The sequence below is a fragment of the Callionymus lyra genome, chromosome 1, assembly GCF_982586985.1.
Source record: "Callionymus lyra chromosome 1, fCalLyr1.hap1.1, whole genome shotgun sequence".
Lineage (NCBI taxonomy): Eukaryota > Metazoa > Chordata > Actinopteri > Syngnathiformes > Callionymidae > Callionymus > Callionymus lyra.
In genome coordinates this window covers 6,896,309-6,916,707 of record NC_141818.1, presented here as the reverse complement: position 1 = coordinate 6,916,707, position 20,399 = coordinate 6,896,309, and the positions used below count along the sequence as shown (strand labels likewise).

Here is a 20,399-nt window from a genome sequence, read left to right as displayed (position 1 = left end):
GATTTCAATGAATTATCTTATTTCTCTGTTCTCTCTGACGATCTCCAGCTGCCACTGCTCGACCTGTAAACAAGCTTTAATTTTGAGATGTCTGCAGAGGGTGTTGGTATCTAAATCAAGCTGCATGATGCAGATCCAGACCCGAAACTGGGCGTAGGAAGGATCACTATGTTTGGAACACGACCAAAGCTTTTAAATTAATCCTAATCATTGTTTTGTGGATACACAGCTGTAATAAATGAGGCCCCAGATCCTATCTTTCACTAAATGCTGGAGCTTTAACTGTAAATCAAGAGCTGCATTCAGTATTCAGACATGATCTTATTTATCAACATGTACAACATTGAAGTCTATGGCAGAAACATTTGTGATGCAGAATTGAAAATACATGTCAACAATTAGACACAAGAGAAATAAGCCAAATAAGTGATTCATGAATTTAACTTTAATAAAATTAAAAACTCGTGAAAATTAATGAACTTTGTCATCTCATGATGACATGAAGTTCATTGGGTCTACAATTGTTCAAGACTAAACACAAAGACAGCAAGGAATGCGAGTAAAATACATTCAGCAATCGCTGACACATGAACATAATTTTATAGTAAAATCCACTTGTAAATATTAGGTGAAGATACTTTTGGTGTATCCTGGCACATCTTCAGTGATGGGGGATGTTGGTAGTGCAGGATAGTAAAATCAGCATGAAAGCATTAGGTGGAGAATAAAAGCATTCCAAAATATTTTCATATTTTTCTTATGTGTGTTTTGAAGCCTGAAAAGAGGGATTTGGGTCAAAAGTCTTTACAGCAATTGTCAGATATTTTCCATTGGTCCAAGTTGACCAATAATGTTAAGCAGTCCAAAAAAGGTCCAAGAATCCAGAGTCATGAAGGAAGATGTAAGTCAACTTCCTGTTCACAAAGATGCTGGTTGATAAAGTGTAGTTTTGAGAGAAGGTGTTAATTATTTTTCTTAGCAGTTAGAAGTGGTTTTATCTGTGGTGACGGTTGGATGTCACATGCGCTTCCAGTTTGAGGTTGTTCTGTATATTTCATTGAAATAACAGGAACATACCAATAATGTCCACATTAGTTTCTTAAATTCTAACTCCAGTTCTTCAGTAGCACAAGTCACACCAGGATTATATTGTGGTGTAACACTTAGTTACAAGTTTGACTCATGTGCCTCTTAAGACTCACTCTGTGCTTAAAACAGTCCCCACACTTTGGGCAACTGTAAGGTTTTTCTCCAGTGTGAATCCTTGTGTGTGTCTTTAGGTTCCCAATTTGTGTAAAACCTTTACCACACTGAGGGCAAATAAAAGGCTTTTCTCCTGTGTGAATTCGCACATGTTTCATCAGGGACTTTTTATCTGAAAAACACTTACTACACTGAAAGCAGATAAAAGGTTTTTCCCCAGTGTGAATTCTAATGTGTGTTTTCAGGCTTCCCATCTGTCTAAAACTTTTACCACACTGAGAGCAGATAAAAGGTTTTTCTCCAGTGTGAATTAACATGTGTGTCTTCAGGCTTCCCTTCTCTGTAAAACTTTTACTACACTGACGGCACATGAAAGGTTTTTCTCCAGTGTGAGTTCTCATGTGTGCCCTCAGGTGATGACTGTAATTAAAACGTTTACCACATTGAGAGCAGATAAAAGGTTTTTCCCCAGTGTGAATTCTCATGTGTGTCTTCAGTTTTCCTCCGCTTGTAAAACCTTTATCACACTCAGAGCAGATAAACGATTTTTCTGCAGTATGGATTTTCACGTGTCTCTTCAGGACTGCTATGTCATTACAATTTTTACCACACTCAAAGCAGATGTAAGGTTTTTCTCTTGTGTGAATCCTAATATGTGTCTTCAGGATTCCAACGCTCGTAAATTCTTCCTCGCACAGAGAGCATATGAAAGGTTTTTCCCCAGCCTCAATTCTCATTTGTGTGTTCAGTTGACATTTTGACATACATTGTCTGCCACACTGAGAGCAGTTCAGTGAGTTGTTATCTTCCTTCTCACTGACATGAACTTTTGGATTCTCCACAGAGTTTAAACTTGACCGAGTGTTGCTGGTTTCTCCCCAGTCTTCACTGTCATCAGTGTCAGATTCAGAAGAGAGGGACCGCTGGTGTTCTGAGAGGACAAATGTATCCAAGTCAGCTACTGGTTCTGATGCTCCATAAATGTCTTCATCAGCTTCCGTTTTCATGTGTTGAATTAACCTACTGGTCAGAGGCTCTTCTTCATCATCATCATCATCATCGCTATCATCGTTCTCATCGACAGGACTGAAGCAGAGATTGGGAGAAACTTCCCTTTGATCCTCATGACTTAAACTGTAGCTGCACTCCTGCTGCTCAGTAAAAATGTCTTCTTCCTTCACCAGCACCTGCTGAACATCTGCAGAGAAACAAAAACACTTGAGTCACTAAACAATGATGATGATGACACCTTACAGCATGAAACGATCAATACATGAAGCCCTAAATCTTGCACTCACACATACAGACTTGAGCAGCATTCATTGCATAAAATGTGAGAATACATAAGCCTATTTAAGTAGATCTATAAACACAAATGGGACACATTTTATTTTGGAAGAACAGCTATGGTCCATAACTGTTTTAGATGCAGCGAGTGGCGCAGGATTTGGCCCATTGTGCAAAAGAACGGCCAGGCTGGATTTTTACCCCTATTTGGACCAAATATAAAAGTCAATCTGGCCCAGTTACAGTTTGCTAAATGGGAATCTGGGCCTCTTTTCTCCAGCTGCTGCCTCTGTGACCCAACCCCAGACAATTAGTAGAAAAATGGATGGATGGATGTCCAGGTGAAAGCTACAAACTTCTCTCCAACATTTTAGGAACCCATTGTTGAGACAAATACATACGCCATCTTGCGATTTAAAACTTTATTTTACCTGGTGTTGTATTTGTTCATTTGTAGGATTGTTTGGTCATAAAAGCATCTGATAGTCGCGACAACGGCAAACATGTGTAACTACCATGAGTCCATCGGCACTAAACAGTGTCCAAACCAAAAAAAGTGCAAAACTATAACACTAAAATCCCAGAAAAAAACTAAAATTGTAGTAGTATAATTTAAGTTTACTTTTGACATACTATACTTCAAGATAATACACTGATGTATATAGTATGCAGAAGTGTACTACAACATAGTACTTTTTTTTCCAAAAGTGCAAAGAATTATGGGAGTGGGTGGCAGAGAAAAAATACTTTTGATGTCATTGTTTGATGCTTCCTGTATCTAATGTATATCAAAAGTGTACTACAAGACCATATACCTTAGTATATTTAATAGACCTATACTTAAGTATTATTATTATTATGTTATTATTAGGGATGTTAGAAAATATTGAAATGGTGATATATCACGATATTCTTTTCCAAAATACTGTATTAACATTCGAGAGGATTGTATCGATTATTTAAAAAAATAAAATATTACAAAAAATATTTATGCATTTTCGCTTGCAAATCATATTTCATATGTTACCATTGTTCATTTATTGTTTATAGTTCAATAATGTTTGTAAAGTTTCATTTTACAAACATTTCAAAAACTAAAATAATTATTATTTTTTTAATTTTCATGGAAATATTAACACTGTAGTAATTTTATGGATGTTAGAAGCAAGATATGATTACGTCCTACACAGCTAAATGACACAAAGCTGCGTGAGTTCACCTATGACTGAGGACGAGAGGATACAGTCCACTCCAGCAGCTTTAAAGCTGATGTTTGGACATATTTTGATTTCCAAACAAATTAAGGCAGTTATGACTACGTCAATAGTCATGTGGTCTGTAAATACTGCAACACGAGTCAAGTACTCGACAATACTACAAATATATCCTTGTTATTACAGTATTGCAATGTAGTGTTGACCCTGTATCGACAGATTCATGACAATACTCCCAACCTGTTGTTCACAACTGTTAAAATCTTTATTTTGGTCACTGCAACATTTCTTACCCCTTTGGATTTAGACTACAACGAATTATTCACAAAAAGGTCGTAACTCAAAACAACAGGCTCTCGACCAGCCGTCGACGTTTGTGTAAATAAAAGTCAAACCCGCGGCAGCTGCTCGTCCTGTGACGTATTTACAGAAACCGTTTGTGTCATAATGATTCTAACAACTAGTAAACACGCGTTAAAAATGTGTTGTTCAAATGTGTGTTTGCAATTATCAGCTGCTTTCATTGCACTCCAATAACAAAACAATATTTTCTAGGGTCACAACAGTTGCGCGTGTATTTCTGCTGTTAAACCCCGAACCACCAAGAAGCTCGCGCGGCTGTACTTTTCAAACTTTACTCCGCCTTCTTCCAATTCTCGGTTTAACATGTCGCCGTGTGTTTGTTGTGTTTATTTTATTATTTTGTGTGTTTTTAGTCGTGTTTATGTGCCACCTAGCTTGTTGATCTACGAGTGTCTCTGTGTGTGTTTGTACCTGGGCTCTTGGTCACCATCTCCAGCAGGATTTACTTCCGTTCTCGTAACAGCAGGGGGTCGTTGCAGCAGTTGTGAAAGTCAAACTATCGAGTCTGGAACATTTTAATCCACCAGATCATCCTCGAATATAAAACACAGAGGAGCTACTTCAGTGTCCTGAGAGCACAAAATGGAGGAGTGAGCGGAAACGGTCTTCTTCGTTAGGAAGTCATTGGCACCGGTTTTGCTCACTGCTGCCCCTCAGTGGTTGAACATTATTTGTTTGTATGAACGCATTCTTTTGTCAGTGTTTTTTGTTTTGTTTTAATATCTATATAAATAAGTGTTTTTTCGAGTGTATTTGCTAGTCTTAATATTGGTTCATTCTACAAAAAAAGAAAACATAATCTAACCCTAGATATAAATCTATGTGTCTTTTTGGACGAAGATGAAGACAACTGAGCTCCAGTCGCTACATTAAAATGAACACACATAAAAAAGCAACAGATTACTCTGAAAATAATTCCAACCCTTAGTCAACATAAGAGTGAGTAGAAAATGAGGAAGATGTTATTTTTGCACTAGATTATATGGTAAATACCTCAATTAGATTTTGTAAACACAAATATTATAAACATTAATAAATTATCTTGAGAAACTAAAATAACAAAAGGCAAACATCATTATAACCACAGTTATGGTGATGTTTGAGAAAAGAAGAAATATGGAGGCAGTGAAGAGAATCTCAGGTTTACAAGGAATAGAATATTTACTTTGCACAAGTTTCCATGCCAGCTGAGAGACATAGTCATAGACAAAGAAGCAAGAGATTCAGTTTGATTACGAAATGTATATTGTTTTAATTGAATATTTAAATATATATAGACAACTTTTGAACAGTTTTATAAACTCATTAAAGTTATAATTATTGGATTAGATAAACCTGACTTTGATCAACATGCAACACTTTTTAAACTTAATAAAGAACATATGGAGAAACTTAACTCTCATGTTAAAGCAAACACTTTGTTTAAGATCGTTACTCTTGAGTAGTATTGGTTATTAGGCCTAAAATATCATCACGTGTACATCTACAGCAACTAAGTTTACTTGAGCACCTCTCACAGATCAATGTTAATTCGAATTTGGGTTGGAACCAAAAAACACTAGTAAAGAAATAAAATAAATACAACATTTAATGCTAATATGTTGAAAATTAGGAATACTGTGAAAAAGTCAAATAAATTATTATAGAATAGGATAGCAGGAACTAACACTAGGAAATGGGAATACAGGAAATTCAGAATGAGGGGAATTCTCAGTAAATTTAGTAAAGACTTAAAAAGCGTATAAGTGAGAGTATTTTAGTTAAATACATAATTATGTTGCAGCAACAAGGATAAAATGAGAACAACAAACTAAACTTTATCTATAGAAAGCCCCAAGTGCTATTGTTAGGTCGAAATTAACCTGTAAAATACATCTTGTATGGAAGCTTTGACATGAGGGATTGTTCGAAAAAAAAAAAAAAGGTCCACGATCAATATCAGAGACACTCAAATCAACACATCAGTTGCCCTTTATTTTGGGATAATAATTTATTTATTATTTCACCACATTCAATATTTCTCATCATTAAAGTGACTCAATTAAAGTATAGTTGTTTATCTCATTGTAGATTTAGATAGTATACATTTTTTAAAGACACAGACTGTTAGAGGGTGTTCGGTCCTCCAAGATTACATATTGCAAATGTGGAAAAGTTTCTCTAAGGGGGAGTTATAACTTAAAAGTCCAATGTCAAATGTATTTTATTAATTATTTATGCAATAACTCCAACATACAAAAAAATACTACCATGAGCTACCGTATCACACCAGATACATTATGTTACAGTACATTTTGCCCTTTTTCCTCAAGAGAATAAAATAATACTTCAGATCATTCCAATTATTCTTAATCAGTAACTCAGATCCTGACAGTTGATGAAAGGTGATGAAGGGGAAGGAGAATAAAGCATGTAGTTTGTTCTGCCCTCTGTACCGATGATTCATTATGATGTCCGGCAGATCTAGCTATTTCACATTGAGCTTCTTGTGTGTTGTTGACTCAAAATATGTTTCTCAAAAGGATTTAATAGATTTATCAAATTTCTAAAATGTATATATCCCTCTCTCCAATTGCAGAGGCTTTGAGATGCCTCTAGGACGTCGATGGTACATCAAGTAATCAAAACTGCATGAGGCCATGATTCCCTCTGCGTTGAGGAGCAGCTACTGTCCATGAATAACCTTAAGAGAATGGCAACAAATTTCCAGCGTGGAAAATACACACATCATCATTGAGACACCCAGATGAAAAACTTTCTTTTTTTTATTTACTATGTACTATTTTTCATGCTCATTTAAACATTTAAAAAAGCAGATTTACTTCAGATGACATTTGATTTATGGTTTTCCTTCATTCATGGGGTCTGTACAAAGATCAACCAAGTCAGTGACTAATTTGTCTCTTCAACAAATGAAATAAATGAAATTTGTCATCTTACAATGACTCAAGGTTCCTTTTCTACAATTTTTCAAAACCAAACAAAAATATATTAAATTAGCAATCAATAACATTTAAGTCATTTTTACATTCACCCTTTCGGTATGACTTCTGCAAGAACTCTAATAAACAGTCTCCTAATATTTTGCTTGTGTGTCTGTGTGTCCCGACTCCTGAATTGAGGGATTTGGATCAGGAGTCTTACAAGGAGTCATTCTCATGTGTCTCGTTAGGCTAACTCTGTGCTTAAAACATTCACCACACTTGGAGCAGGTGTAAGGTTTCTCTCCAGTGTGAAGCCTCATATGATCATTCAGGCTCCCGGTCTGTGTAAAGTCTTTACCACACAAAGAGCAGATGAAGGGTTTTTCTCCAGTATGAGTCCTTAAGTGTGTTTTTAGGCTCCTCATCTCTGTAAAACCTTTACTACACTGGGAACAGACAAAAGGTTTTTCTCCAGAATGAGTCCTCATATGTGCCTTCATGTGATGGCTGTAATTAAAACCTTTACCACACTGTTGGCAAACGAAAGGTTTTTCTCCAGTGTGAGTCCTCATGTGTGTTGTTAGGTGATGACTGTAATTAAAACGTTTACCACACTGCGAGCAGATGAAAGGTTTTTCTCCAGTGTGAATTCTCATGTGTCTCTTCAGGACCACTATTTCATTAAAACTTTTACCACACTCGAAGCAGATGAATGGTTTTTCTCTAGTGTGAATCCTCACATGCGTCTTCAGAATTCCAATGCTTGTAAATTCTTCATCACATAAAGTGCAGATGTAGGGTTTTTCTCCACTGTGACTTTTCATGTGTGTCTTCAGGTGAATATCTGAAGAACATGTTCTGCCACAATCAGAGCATATCAGGGATATTTGATCAGAACTGTCTGTGTTCTCAATGATATGAACCTTTGGATTCTCCATGGTGTGTGAACACAGTTCTAACTGAGTGCTGCTGGGTTCCCCCCAGTCTTCACTGTCATCAGTGTCAGATTCAGTAATCCTCTGGTGGACAGAAGGAATAATTGTATCCAAGTCATTGAAGGGTTCTGATCCTCCATCATCGTCTCCATCAGCTTCTGTTTTCATGTGTTGAATTGACGTACTGGACAGAGGCTCTTCTTCATCTTCATCACCATCATCCTTTTCATGGACAGGACTTAAAGAGAGATTGTTGGAAATTTCCTTTTCTCTTTTTAAGAAAAAAGATTCTTGTCCCTCATGACTCAGACTGGAGCTGCACTCCTGCTGGTCAGTAGAAATGTATTCTTCCTTCACCAGCAGCTGCTGAACATCTGCACAGACACAAACACACTTTAGTCACGGAAGGATCAGGCCCTCACGTCATAACTATGAGGACACTTTGTAAAATAGAAATAAAATAACAAAACAAACAACTTAATCTTGAAATTATCAATATATATTGCTCAGAATCATGGAGTAAATTATGGGCATGTCCTGCATAAATGATGTAAATGTGGTGACAGTCCAATCATTATATTTAAATAAATATATTTGAAATAACATGAATAATTATTCATTCAGTAAGATGTCCTATATAAGTGACATGAATTTGGTACCAATCAGAGTTGTAATAAGGAGTAATTACAAATTGTTAATAAGATATTGCATGAAAATACTGATTGAAACATTATAAAAGATTTTCTGATTTCTGAATCTGAGATGTATCTACAGTGGGGCAAAAAAGTATTTAGTCAGCCACCAATTGTGCAAGTTGTCCCACTTAAAATGATGACAGAGGTCTGTAATTTTCATCATAGGTACACTTCAACTGTGAGAGACAGAATGTGAAAAAAAATTCACATTGTAGGATTTTTAAAGAATTTATTTGTAAATTATGGTGGAAAATAAGTATTTGGTCACTTCAAACAAGGAATATCTCTGGCTCTCACAGACCTGTAACTTCTTCTTTAAGAAGCTCTTCTGTCCTCCACTCCTTACCTGTATTAATGGCACCTGTTTGAAGTGGTTATCTGTATAAAAGACACCTGTCCACAGCCTCAAACAGTCAGACTCCAAACTCCACTATGGCCAAGACCAAAGAGCTGTCGAAGGACACCAGGAAAAGAATTGTAGACCTGCACCAGACTGGGAAGAGTGAATCTACAATAGGCAAGCAGCTTTGTGTGAAAAAAATCAACTGTGGGAGCAATTATCAGAAAATGGAAGACATACAAGACTACTGATAATCTCCCTCGATCTGGGGCTCCACGCAAGATCTCATCCCGTGGGGTCAAAATGATCATGAGAACGGTGAGCAAAAATCCCAGAACCACACGGGGGGACCTGGTGAATGACCTGCAGAGAGCTGGGACCAAAGTAACAAAGGTTACCATCAGTAACACACTACAACGACAGGGAATCAAATCCTGCAGTGCCAGACGTGTCCCCCTGCTTAAGCCAGTGCATGTCCAGGCCCATCTGAAGTTTGCCAGAGGGCACATGGATGATACAGCAGAGGATTGGGAGAATGTCATGTGGTCAGATGAAACCAAAGTAGAACTTTTTGGTATAAACTCAACTCGTCGTGTTTGGAGGATGAAGAATACTGAGTTGCATCCCAAGAACACCATACCTACTGTGAAGCACGGGGGTGGAAACATCATGCTTTGGGGCTGTTTTTCTGCTAAGGGGACAGGACGACTGATCCGTGTTAAGGAAAGAATGAATGGGGCCATGTATCGTGAGATTTTGAGCCAAAACCTCCTTCCATCAGTGAGAGCTTTGAAGATGAAACGTGGCTGGGTCTTCCAGCATGACAATGATCCCAAACACACCGCCCGGGCAACGAAGGAGTGGCTCCGTAAGAAGCATTTGAAAGTCCTGGAGTGGCCTAGCCAGTCTCCAGACCTCAACCCCATAGAAAATCTGTGGAGGGAGTTGAAAGTCTGTGTTGCTCGGCGACAGCCCCAAAACATCACTGCTCTCGAGAAGATCTGCATGGAGGAATGGGCCAAAATACCAGCTACTGTGTGTGCAAACGTGGTAAAGACCTATAGTAATCGTTTGACCTCTGTTCTTGCCAACAAAGGTTATATAACAAAGTATTGAGTTGAATTTTTGCTATTGACCAAATACTTATTTTCCACCATAATTTACAAATAAATTATTTAAAAATCCTACAATATGGATTCCTGGATTTTTTTTCACATTCTGTCTCTCACATTTGAAGTGTACCTATGATGAAAATTACAGACCTCTGTCATTATTTTAAGTGGGAGAACTTGCACAATTGGTGGCTGACTAAATACTTTTTTGCCCCACTGTATATATCTAGTTTAATACTTATTTAAATGTTAATAAATGTTTATACAAAACGATAGACATTTTTGAGAAACCACTCAAGATTGAGAAAATACGAAAGGTTTTTTTCCTATTGCATTTGCAATACAATTTGGACTTTACACTTAAATATGACAGTGCAACTGTACGTGGTAGAAAAAGGCAGAAATTACTGACGCAATGTTTGCACTTTTACTCTTAACCGAAGTGTGGTCAATAAAAATGTTTACGACTCACTTTCTGGCACGTGTTTTTTTTAGTTTTAGCAGTGAATGTTTACAAGGCTTCAAGTGTTATATTATGTTTGTTTACAACCGTTATTAAAGTAAATAAATAAACCTTCTCTGTTTTATTTCAATATACATCGAATTTGCCCTTTTCCAAACAATCAGTGTTATCTGGACAAACAAAATGAAATGCTTTATATTTAATTGTAATACCAACTTTTGTATTAGAGAAGAAACGCATTAAAAAGGAAGATTAAAAATAATTGCATATTTAATCTCAATATTGAAGAAAATAATCGCAATTGGATTATTTTTTCATAATCGTTCAGCCCTCGATTCAAAGACGTACGATTTGTGCTTCAATATATGTTTTTTTCAGACATATTCAGAGCCAACTTTACACAAGTATGAAGTCGTCGACAGAGATAAATTCAGAAACACTTTTTCTTACGCGCTGCCCTTTTGTTCCGCCGAAGAACTATTCCCAGAGATTCTACGCTTGTGGATTTATTGGTTTATGAAAAGAACAAACTCGTACCAATGACACGGATTTCATTTTAAGTCAAACGAGGTCAAGAAAACGGATAATATTTACCTCGACTCTCGGTCACCATCTCACAATTCCCTTCCGTTTTCGCATCAGTTATGAGAATGAAACCATGACGTGACTTCATGTACGAGACCATCCTCGAGTGAAAGACACAGACGAGCAGTTTCAGACACAGACATATATATGTTTATATGGTTTCAGTGTCAAAACAAAATGGAGGAACGAGCGGAAACGTCTTTTTTTTCTCTTCCGGCAGACGAGGCGCTGTTGAGCTCACTGCTGCCGCCTACTGGTGGATTCTTTTTTAAACACAAGGATAAGGGTTTATTTTCCAGTTTAAATCCCTGTGAACAACTGTGTCTAGTCCTAAATGGTTCACCAAATTGTTTCATTAAAAAGATAAAAAAATACATTTTATTAGCCATTTTCTAGACATCAAAACTTGCTGCATAAATATGTTTAACCTAAATCCAATAATATGAACTTCTCAATGCATTTAGCTGAATTCAAGTTTACCAACACGCAGTAATAGAAATTAAGATATACCTCCCTTTATTTTTTACAACAATCAATGTTTTTCTACAATTTATTTCACTTCTTTTTTTTTACATGAGAAACATAATTTATTTTTAAATTTCATAGTAGCCAAGCAAGCACCTGAAAAAAAGAGGATTTCCCCCTGACTTCTTACCGCTGATTCACTTCAGCAAATCAGACCTTGCTTCTAATGGGATGTTCTTCACTCAAAGATGTTTTTTAAGTATTTTTTAAAGCATTCTAATTTCAACATATACTTAGTTAAACATCTCACTGCAGCTAGAAGCTTTTACATATTCTTTACTTGATTTATACACACACACACACACACACAGTGGAGCCCAAAATCATTAATATCTGCAGCAAATTTTGACTATAAGTTACTTTTATTCAACCAGTATTTTTTCCTTTTAACAGAATTGATTCAGCCGTCTCCCAAAAGATAAAAGTCATGTATTTACATTTGGACAAAAACTTCAAACTTACCAAAAGCGTTACACACTCAATAATTAAAAAAATAAATATAATAAGATCGGCACCATGCAAGTAACCTTTTTAGGGACGTTTATTATATATAATAAAATTTGATTGTCTTCCTGAATTGAATTGCAGTCCCTAACCTGCTAACATAAATAAGAAAGAAGTTAACTAACAGCTTCTTTCCAGCGATCATTATTATACATTTATCAAAAGTTATTCAAGCACTTAATTTAAAGAAAAATAAAAGGCATTTTACTGAAGGTCAAAATGGAATGTATACCTCATATATCTATATACTTTCACTTGTTTACGTTCATAATAAGACACAAAGACACAAGAAGAGTGCTCAATAATCAATTCTAAATGTGAAACGTTTGTTGTCGTGTCATTAAATAGAAATCTTGTTGGATTAAAAATGAAATAAGATGCCATTATAAAAAAAAATAGATGGTTAATCCTGGTAGATCTTGTCTTTAATCGAGATAGATTAGATATATAGATAGATAGATATAGTTCTCTTTATTTTTGTTTTTTTGTTCTGCACTGCCACCACAAAAAATAATAAATTTAGTTTACAACACTGGCAATAAAAGTTTCTTATTCCTAATTATTGATGAGTTTTGAACAAGTATTAAATTCTAGGCATAATAACATTTTCCATTATGTTGTAGAAAGACGTAAAAAATACTTACAATTACGCTTTTTTATTTCTGTGTTCTCAGGGAAGAGCTGGTGGTTCATAGAGAGAGGAAAGTCTTTTAAAGGCTGTATTCAGATGTTTTGAGGCTCCAAAAAATCTTGATTAAAAAGTTAGAAAGTGAGTCATCAAATTCATTAATTCATGAATCAATGAGATCAATTTATAATTACTTTTCTCAATTAACAACATCTTTAAAACACCAAAAGAATAAAAAACAGTTATATGGATTTTTATTGACACCTTTCAAAGAATGTGATAAGCAATGACTTTCATGATGAACGATAATTCACATAAGAAAAAAGAGAGGTGATGTTGATGTTGTACATCATTGTTTCTAATACTTCAAAGAGTAATCATTTAAATTAGTAAAATGTCAATCTCTCTCTTAAAAAAAACCCCCAAATCTTACGACAAGTTGGAGATGATCAGGTCGACATTTTTCGACACCCAAAACTGAAGTCACACAAACTTTTAAGAAAAGTTATAAAATAAGCGATCAATCATATGTGAACACTTTTATGATGGAAATTAATACCAATATCAAGTTGAAAACATGCTGTGGAGAATTAAAAAGTCTCCTAATATTTTGCTTGTGTGTGTTCTGACCCTCGAATTGAGGGAAAAAGATTATCGTTCACAAGTTCCAATTGACCTAGTTTTTTCTTAAGGTTGGGACAAATGTTAATCTGTGATTGTCTGAGATTATAGGGTTCTCAAGTTCATGATTGTTCTGTATATTCCACACAACATACAACTGGAAGATACCAATATCTTCCAAAACATTGTATTATATTTCAACTGCAGTTGTCCAGATGAGTCAATACTGGATCATAATGTGGTTTCACACTCAGAGTGACTTTTCATGTGTCCCTTAAGACTCACTCTGTGCTTAAAGCTGTCCCCGCATGTAGAGCAGATGTAAGGTTTTTCTCCAGTATGAATCCTCATGTGTGTCTTCAGGTTCCCAATCTGTGTAAAACCTTTACCACACTGAGAGCAGATGAAAGGTTTTTCACCAGTGTGAATTCGCATGTGTTTCATCAGGGACTTTCTGTCTGAAAAACATTTAGTACACTGAAAGCAGATAAAGGGTTTCTCCCCAGTGTGAATCTTTGTGTGTCTCTTCAAACTTCCTATCTGTGTAAACCCTTTACCACACTGTGAGCAAATGTAAGGTTTTTCCCCAGTGTGAGTCCTCAGGTGTGTCTTAAGACTCCCCATTTGTGTAAAACCTTTACTACATTGGGAGCATATAAAAGGTTTTTCTCCTGTGTGAGTCCTCATGTGTGTCTTCAGATGATCACTGTAATTAAAACATTTTCCACACTGAGAGCAGATGAAAGGTTTTTCCCCAGTGTGAATTCTCATATGTGTCTTCAGGTTTCCTCTGCTTGCAAAAGCTTTATCACACTGAGAGCAGATGAATGGTTTTTCTCCCGTGTGAATTCGTATGTGCGTCTTCAGAACCCCAGTGTTGTTAAAAATTTTACCACATTGAAAGCAGATGTATGGTTTTTCTCTTGTGTGAATCCTTATATGCGTCTTCAGGATTTCTCTGCTTGTAAATTCTTCATCACACAGAGAGCAGATGTATAGTTTTTCGCCAGTATCCACATTTGTCTTCAGCCGACATTTGGACATATATTTGTCATCTTCTTTCTTTTCACCTAAATGAACTTTTGGATTCTCCACAGAGTTTGAACTTGACGGAGTGTTGCTGGTTTCTTCCCAGTCCTCACTGTCATCAGTGTCAGAGTCGGACGATGGTGACGTCTGGTGGTCTGACAGGAGAACTATGTCCAAATCAGTGACTGGTTCTGGATCGCTATAGTGGTCTTCCTCTGCTTCGGTTTTCACATGTTGAGTTGAGCTGCCGGTCAAAGGCTCTTCCTCATCTTCCTCGTCCTTAATTTTCGCATGGACAGGAGCAGACGACAGCCTGGTGGAAACTTCTTTTTGTCTTCTTAAGAGACAATATTTTTGTCCACCATCACTCAGACTGGAGCTCAACTCCTCCTGCTCAGTAAAAACTTCTTCTTCCTTCACCAGCAGCTGCTGAACATCTGCAGACACACAAACACACTTGAGTTAGTTAACAATCAACTGCTAGTAGAGGTAACAGGGAACAATGATAAGCACACTTTTTAAGGTAAAAAATAAAACAGACAAAAAACTTGTTTTTGCACTCATCAAACATGCAGATAGGGATATTACAATGGTAATAATAACTGGACAATATATGAAGAAATGGACTCTCCTCTGACTTTAAGGCGACAGATGTATAATGTAATGACACGTTTAGTTTAGGTTATAACAATGTTGAACGGTTTACAATCCTTTTTAAAATTGTTTTGATCACGGATCTGATGATGATTCAAGTCTGAGAACTTCGAAAGGAAAGTCACCGGCAATCAATTAATGTAGCACGACACACAGTGCAGAATCTCACTAGTTACTGTTTGTATTATACATGTGTTTTTTTCAAACACAACTACTATGTACTATTACTATGTGCTCCAAGTCGAACAGCAGCTGTGCCTCACATGCAGGCGTGGATCCTCAACTTTGTCCAATTCAACCTCAAGTTATCAAACTCAGCACCAATTATTATGAAGCAGTGACTAGTTTTATTTCATCAATTTGTCAATAATTGATTAATCAACAATGTGTTGTTATGACAAATCATAACAGTTTTCAGAATTTATTTATCATTTTATTTATTTGAAATAAATGATTTATTTTGAAGCAGGTAAGAATATAAATGTGCTTATTATTGGACTTACTTCCAGAATGTTTTGTTTTTTTAACCCTACATTGTCTTTGATTTTCTAACAATGTTTAAAGTGGAGGACTGCAGGCATTAAAGGGCAACTAATGTGAAAACCCAACTCTCCTGACTCACTCACATGTTTCAAGTCTTCCTATACAACAGGGGTGGGCAATTTAATTTCCTCTGGGGCCACATCATATATTGTGACTGTAGTGAGGGGCCGTCAATCCAAAGGAGAGGAGCGAAGAGCTAAATGTAACAGAAAAACTTTGAAAGAACAAAGTAAGTAAGAATAGTAAAGAAAGAAATATCAGCATAAAATAAACCCAAAACACTTTTATAAACCTGTAAAAGAAACTGATGGGAAAATAACTTATAACTTTATAAAGTTCTCCCCCGACTGAAATCTAGGCAAACTATAGGGTTACGAGAGCGGAGTCCATCACGACATAATAGTGCCTTCACTCCTCTTCCGGCCAGCTGTAATAACGCCCCACTTTGTTTATACAACGAGTGCCAATCACAGCAGAGGGATTTCCAGAAAAAAAGGTTTAAATGGACGGGAGCTCAAGCTCCTTTTCCAATATAAATATTTCACTTAAATAAACACATTAGTTGCCCTTTAAGGAATCAACTGATGATAGACTCTTACTACATTTATATTGGACATGGTCGGGTTATTGAGTGATCCCTCTTACATTTCCTTCATAATTATACTATTTATTATAATATGCTTATAATAAGTCTATATTATATGGTGAAAACGTATTAGCTAATTAAATCATGTTATAATTACATCGAATGTAATTGAGATTCTGCATTTACACGTTATATTGTGACTTATATGACAAATACTAAATATAATAACAAAAATGTGGTGCGTTTATGAGAGTTGTTCTAATCTGGAATCTTGTGTTAAACAGACCTGAAGTGAAAACCAAAACCAGCAAGGAGATCTTATTGCTGCACTTTTTTTTGTATTGTTAACTTTACCTTTAACTTTCTCTCTTAACTGTCAATCTTTAACAGTTTGACTTGCTGTCGTGTCGCGTAAACAGCGGAGAGGATTTTAAATAAAAAACATGCTGCTTACGATCCGGCGACGAATGTATCTCAAAAACTCTGTGATTGTAGATTTTTTTTCTTAAAAAAAAAAAAAGAACTAGCTTTAACCCAGAACGATATGGATTCCCAGTCAAGTGAGGTGAGCGAAGAGGACAGTATTTACCTGGACTCTTGGTCACCATCGCCCGCAGGATTCTTTTCTTGTCCTAACAGATGATCGTTGCAGCACTTATTACAATCTAACTATGGACTCTGGACCATTTTTATCCACTAGATTATCCTGGAATATCTGACATAGAGGAGCTGACTCAGTGTCCTGTCATTACAAAATGGAGGAAATGAGCGGAAACGTCTTTTTTTTTTCTTTCCGTCAGGGAGCTCTGTTGAGTACTCTGCTGCCCCCTACTGGTGGATACTTGTTGGTTTAGGATGCCTGTATCTATTGTAAGTAAGTAAGTAATATTTATTTATATAGCGCTTTTCGAGACCAGGGTCACAAAGCGCTTAGACAATCAAAACAATACTCAAAAAAGTACATACTATTGTGCTTCTTTTCGGAGTTTCCAGCTCTATAAATTCATTTTTTTTTGTTCATCTTTAATAGCTCATAGAAGTAGTTCATAAGAGAGAATCAAATTCATTTGAATTGCTTCTAGACATTACAAACTTGACCAGCAAAAATATGTTTTACCTCAGACAGAAATCACTTGTTATGATGGAAATAAACGATTTAAAAAATACAAGTTGGCATCAAAGGGCACCGAGCGAAAGACTGTTGATGAAAGACTTGGTGTATTCAATGCAAAAGTGACACAAACAATGACTGAAATTGCAGGCGTATGCATTATGGAGAAGCAAGATGGTGCTCAGGATGATAAATAGTATAATAGAGAGACCTATCAGCAGCATCCTGGAGAAAAGAAATTCTGCCAAAATGCAAGAAAACAGACGGATTTCAACAAAGGAGATGCAGATGAAAGAGAGATATGCAAAGCAAGGTTTGTAGCCAAGGGTCACAGCCAGTAAATGAGGTTTGTTATGGGAAAAGTTTGAGGGAAAAATGATGCCAAAAAGTCAAACTCATCAGATCCACTCAGAAAGTTCAAATATTGTCCATAAAAATCACATGGTTGCTAATATTTACATATGTATACCAACCTCGAACTAAAAGGAGGCGTGTAGACTCTAAGAGGTCATTCTAAGCTTTGCTAAACCTTTATTAGCCACCATGTGGCACAGCCATCTTGGAGGCGATTTGTTCTGAGGAGTGGCTGTCAACGATACAAGCAGGATTGGCCATACTATAAAAGATCCGGAATTTCGTTAGAATTCGCGCTTGGCACATGAAGACGGATCTGTGATAGATGTCTGCTGGTCAGTTCATTGGCACAAAACCTTACTTAAGAAAATACACAGAAATATCTTCAAATAAATCAAACAATGTCTGAAATCTGCGGAATTCCTCAGGGCTCCTTCCCTGGCCCTGTCGGTTTCTTGTTTTTTAACCATTAAATATTTCAAGTTTTTATAAAAGACAGATTAATACATAAGAAGATGTATTTTATTTTCTAACGACACAAATTTGAACTCGTACAGCAGAAACTTGAAAATGGTCAAAACCAAATGTATGCCGTTTAAAAAAAAACAGTTTATTAGAACAATGCAAAACAAAACAAAAAAAATGACTAGCAAACGGTGTGAAAGTGAGGAAAGACTGTATTTCTCCCAAAATAGATGATGGTTTATAAAAAGAGTATAGTCATTAGATGAGATAGGAGTTCCTTTATTAGTCCCTCGAGGGGAAATTCCTGGTGTACACTACCCATACAATAATAGAGAAATACAATACAATAAAAAGAACACACTTTAAAAAAGTTAGAAATAATATTTTAACTTAGTTCTGTTTTTACTACATATGTTTACTTGGGCTGGATCCTCCTGTCTCTAATGGAGCTCCTCAGTGCAGTGAGGGTGTGTTTTGCTCACTTCCATGGGCTCCAGGGGGCGCCCGAGGACAGAGTGGTCTTATTAGCTGGTTAAGCCCAACAGATTTAACAGGTAGTTTATACATACATTTTTTTTTTCATAATTATTATTATTGCTAATTCTTGGATTTGAATTTTGAGCTTCTCTCACTAGGCAGAGCTGCAGGAACATTAGCTATCCATGTCACAATCACAAAATTACTTGGAACCAAAGGGACTTTAAACCTAAATGACTTAATTGACGTTAATTAGCATATACAGACCTTGTGCCAGGCACTTGAATATTTATGTGTATATTATTTTAGCAATCGTTGCAGTTTTCTCGTCTTTACCGTGCCGGCATGTTCCAAGCCAAGTCATTCAAACCTTTACCTTCAATTGGAAAAGGGGCCTGTTTACCCAACTAATGATGCTTTAAATAAAAACAGCCATTTGCCTCAAAAACTTCATGAAATTCAACAGAAATATGTTCATTTACAAGATCGTTATTTTTATCAAATGAGTAAATAAAATTTCATATACAACTCCATCCACAATATCATATTGTTTATCCTTACGGATATTGGTCGTCTTATTCATTAATACATAAAGAAACAAGAAATGTTTATATTTAAAAAAAAAAAAACTCAAATAAGTAGGTAAGTAATTTATATTAATACAGCGCTTTTCCAGACCAGGGTCACAAAGCGCTTAAACAATCAAAACAACACTCAATAAAATATATACTTAAAAGGTCAAGACAACGCCGAGACAAACACAGAGAATTGATTCCTCAGCACAACCAAAAGGTTTTTCCTCGCCATAGCTCACTGCACAGTGTTTCGCTTATTGCCCATTGTTGAACTGCTGGGATCTGTTTTTCCTTAATCAACTGATAGTCTCACTTCAACTGTAAAGTGTCTTGAGATAACTTGTTATGATAAGACACTTTAAATAAAATTGAATTGAATTGAATATATTTAGCAGTTCGTCGAAATTGGTCAAATAGCTAAAGACATTTTAAATTGGCCATTTTCAACTGAGTCATATTATAAAAGAGGGAAAACATTTTACAACTCGAACAGAAATCCATCAATTTGATATTTTATTATTGTAGAAGGAGGCTTAGCTTCAGGTCACTGGTTGCCTGTTCTTTTCTAATGCTTTGTGGCTGAACTCTGACAAAACTGAGGTTCAAATAGTTGGTCCATAACATTTTAGACAATCCTTAACTAATGATATAGCTTTTCAAAATGGACTCGCTCATGATGCTTGCGCCAATGTTAATAATTTGGGTTGGAGGCCTCCTTGTGAGGGGACGGATGTGGTTTTTATTTGATTTCTTGTCCCACAGATTGACCGACTTCCTGCTGTGAGTGTTGGTTACCGTCTCACTATTGCTCTCCTGGAGTCTCTCAGTTGTCGTTGTCTTGCTGTGCGTGTCTTTGATGGTTAAACTCAGGCAGATTGTTGCCTTGACTTTGATCTAAATTAAGCTTGTCTCAACCCAGTGATCAGTATGTGTGTCATCTTCTTCCTTCCAGCTGCTGTGATGATACTTCCACATCAGACCACACCGTAGAAGATGGCTGGAGCTTCCGGAGTTTCGCTCGAACCCCCAAAACACACCGGCCTCATGAGCCCCCTCTGACCTTGATGTTAATCACTTGGATGAAGATATAACAGCAACCTAACATATCTGTGCCTCAGACAGAAACGTTTTAAACATCCAAGAATGTTTTTAATTGAGTTTTTCTAAACTCCACTCTGCTTTGATGTCTTGTCTGTGACTGTCTTG

General features: G+C 36.3%; 3 protein-coding genes across 4 annotated transcripts; all 3 read right to left on the bottom strand.

Annotated features, from left to right (window-relative positions):
• Nucleotides 1-429: 429 nt before the first annotated feature.
• On the bottom strand, nt 430-16,819 carry LOC148087666 (uncharacterized). Of its 2 annotated transcripts, XM_087790372.1 has the most exons (3): nt 4,479-4,626; nt 2,228-2,401; nt 430-2,134 (listed from the first exon to the last, which is right to left on the bottom strand). In XM_087790372.1, the coding sequence occupies exons 1-3, from the start codon at nt 4,495-4,497 to the stop codon at nt 1,164-1,166; spliced, it is 1,164 nt and encodes a 387-aa protein (XP_087646498.1). In that variant the 5' UTR covers nt 4,498-4,626; the 3' UTR covers nt 430-1,163. The 2 variants fall into 2 exon arrangements, with proteins under 2 accessions (XP_087646498.1, XP_087646497.1); XM_087790371.1 differs by lacking the exon at nt 4,479-4,626 and adding an exon at nt 16,801-16,819 and having other exon boundaries at nt 430-2,401.
• LOC148087667 (uncharacterized) lies at nt 6,148-11,278 on the bottom strand. The gene is made up of 2 exons (XM_087790386.1): nt 11,131-11,278; nt 6,148-8,300 (listed from the first exon to the last, which is right to left on the bottom strand). Exons 1-2 carry the CDS (start codon nt 11,219-11,221, stop codon nt 7,144-7,146), a joined length of 1,248 nt encoding a protein of 415 aa, XP_087646512.1. The 5' UTR covers nt 11,222-11,278; the 3' UTR covers nt 6,148-7,143.
• LOC148087665 (uncharacterized) lies at nt 13,063-16,881 on the bottom strand. The gene is made up of 2 exons (XM_087790374.1): nt 16,801-16,881; nt 13,063-14,865 (listed from the first exon to the last, which is right to left on the bottom strand). The coding sequence occupies exons 1-2, from the start codon at nt 16,817-16,819 to the stop codon at nt 13,631-13,633; spliced, it is 1,254 nt and encodes a 417-aa protein (XP_087646500.1). The 5' UTR covers nt 16,820-16,881; the 3' UTR covers nt 13,063-13,630.
• Between the last annotated feature and the right edge of the window lie 3,518 nt (nt 16,882-20,399).

Bases quoted from the DNA above. Each gene is read 5' to 3' on its own strand.
- LOC148087667 (XM_087790386.1), bottom strand. From the start codon at position 11,221: ATGGTCTCGTACATGAAGTCACGTCATGGTTTCATTCTCATAACTGAT. The intron at 8,301-11,130 runs GTAAATATTATC...GTGTCTGTGCAG, and splicing joins GATGGTGACCGAGAGTCGAG to ATGTTCAGCAGCTGCTGGTG.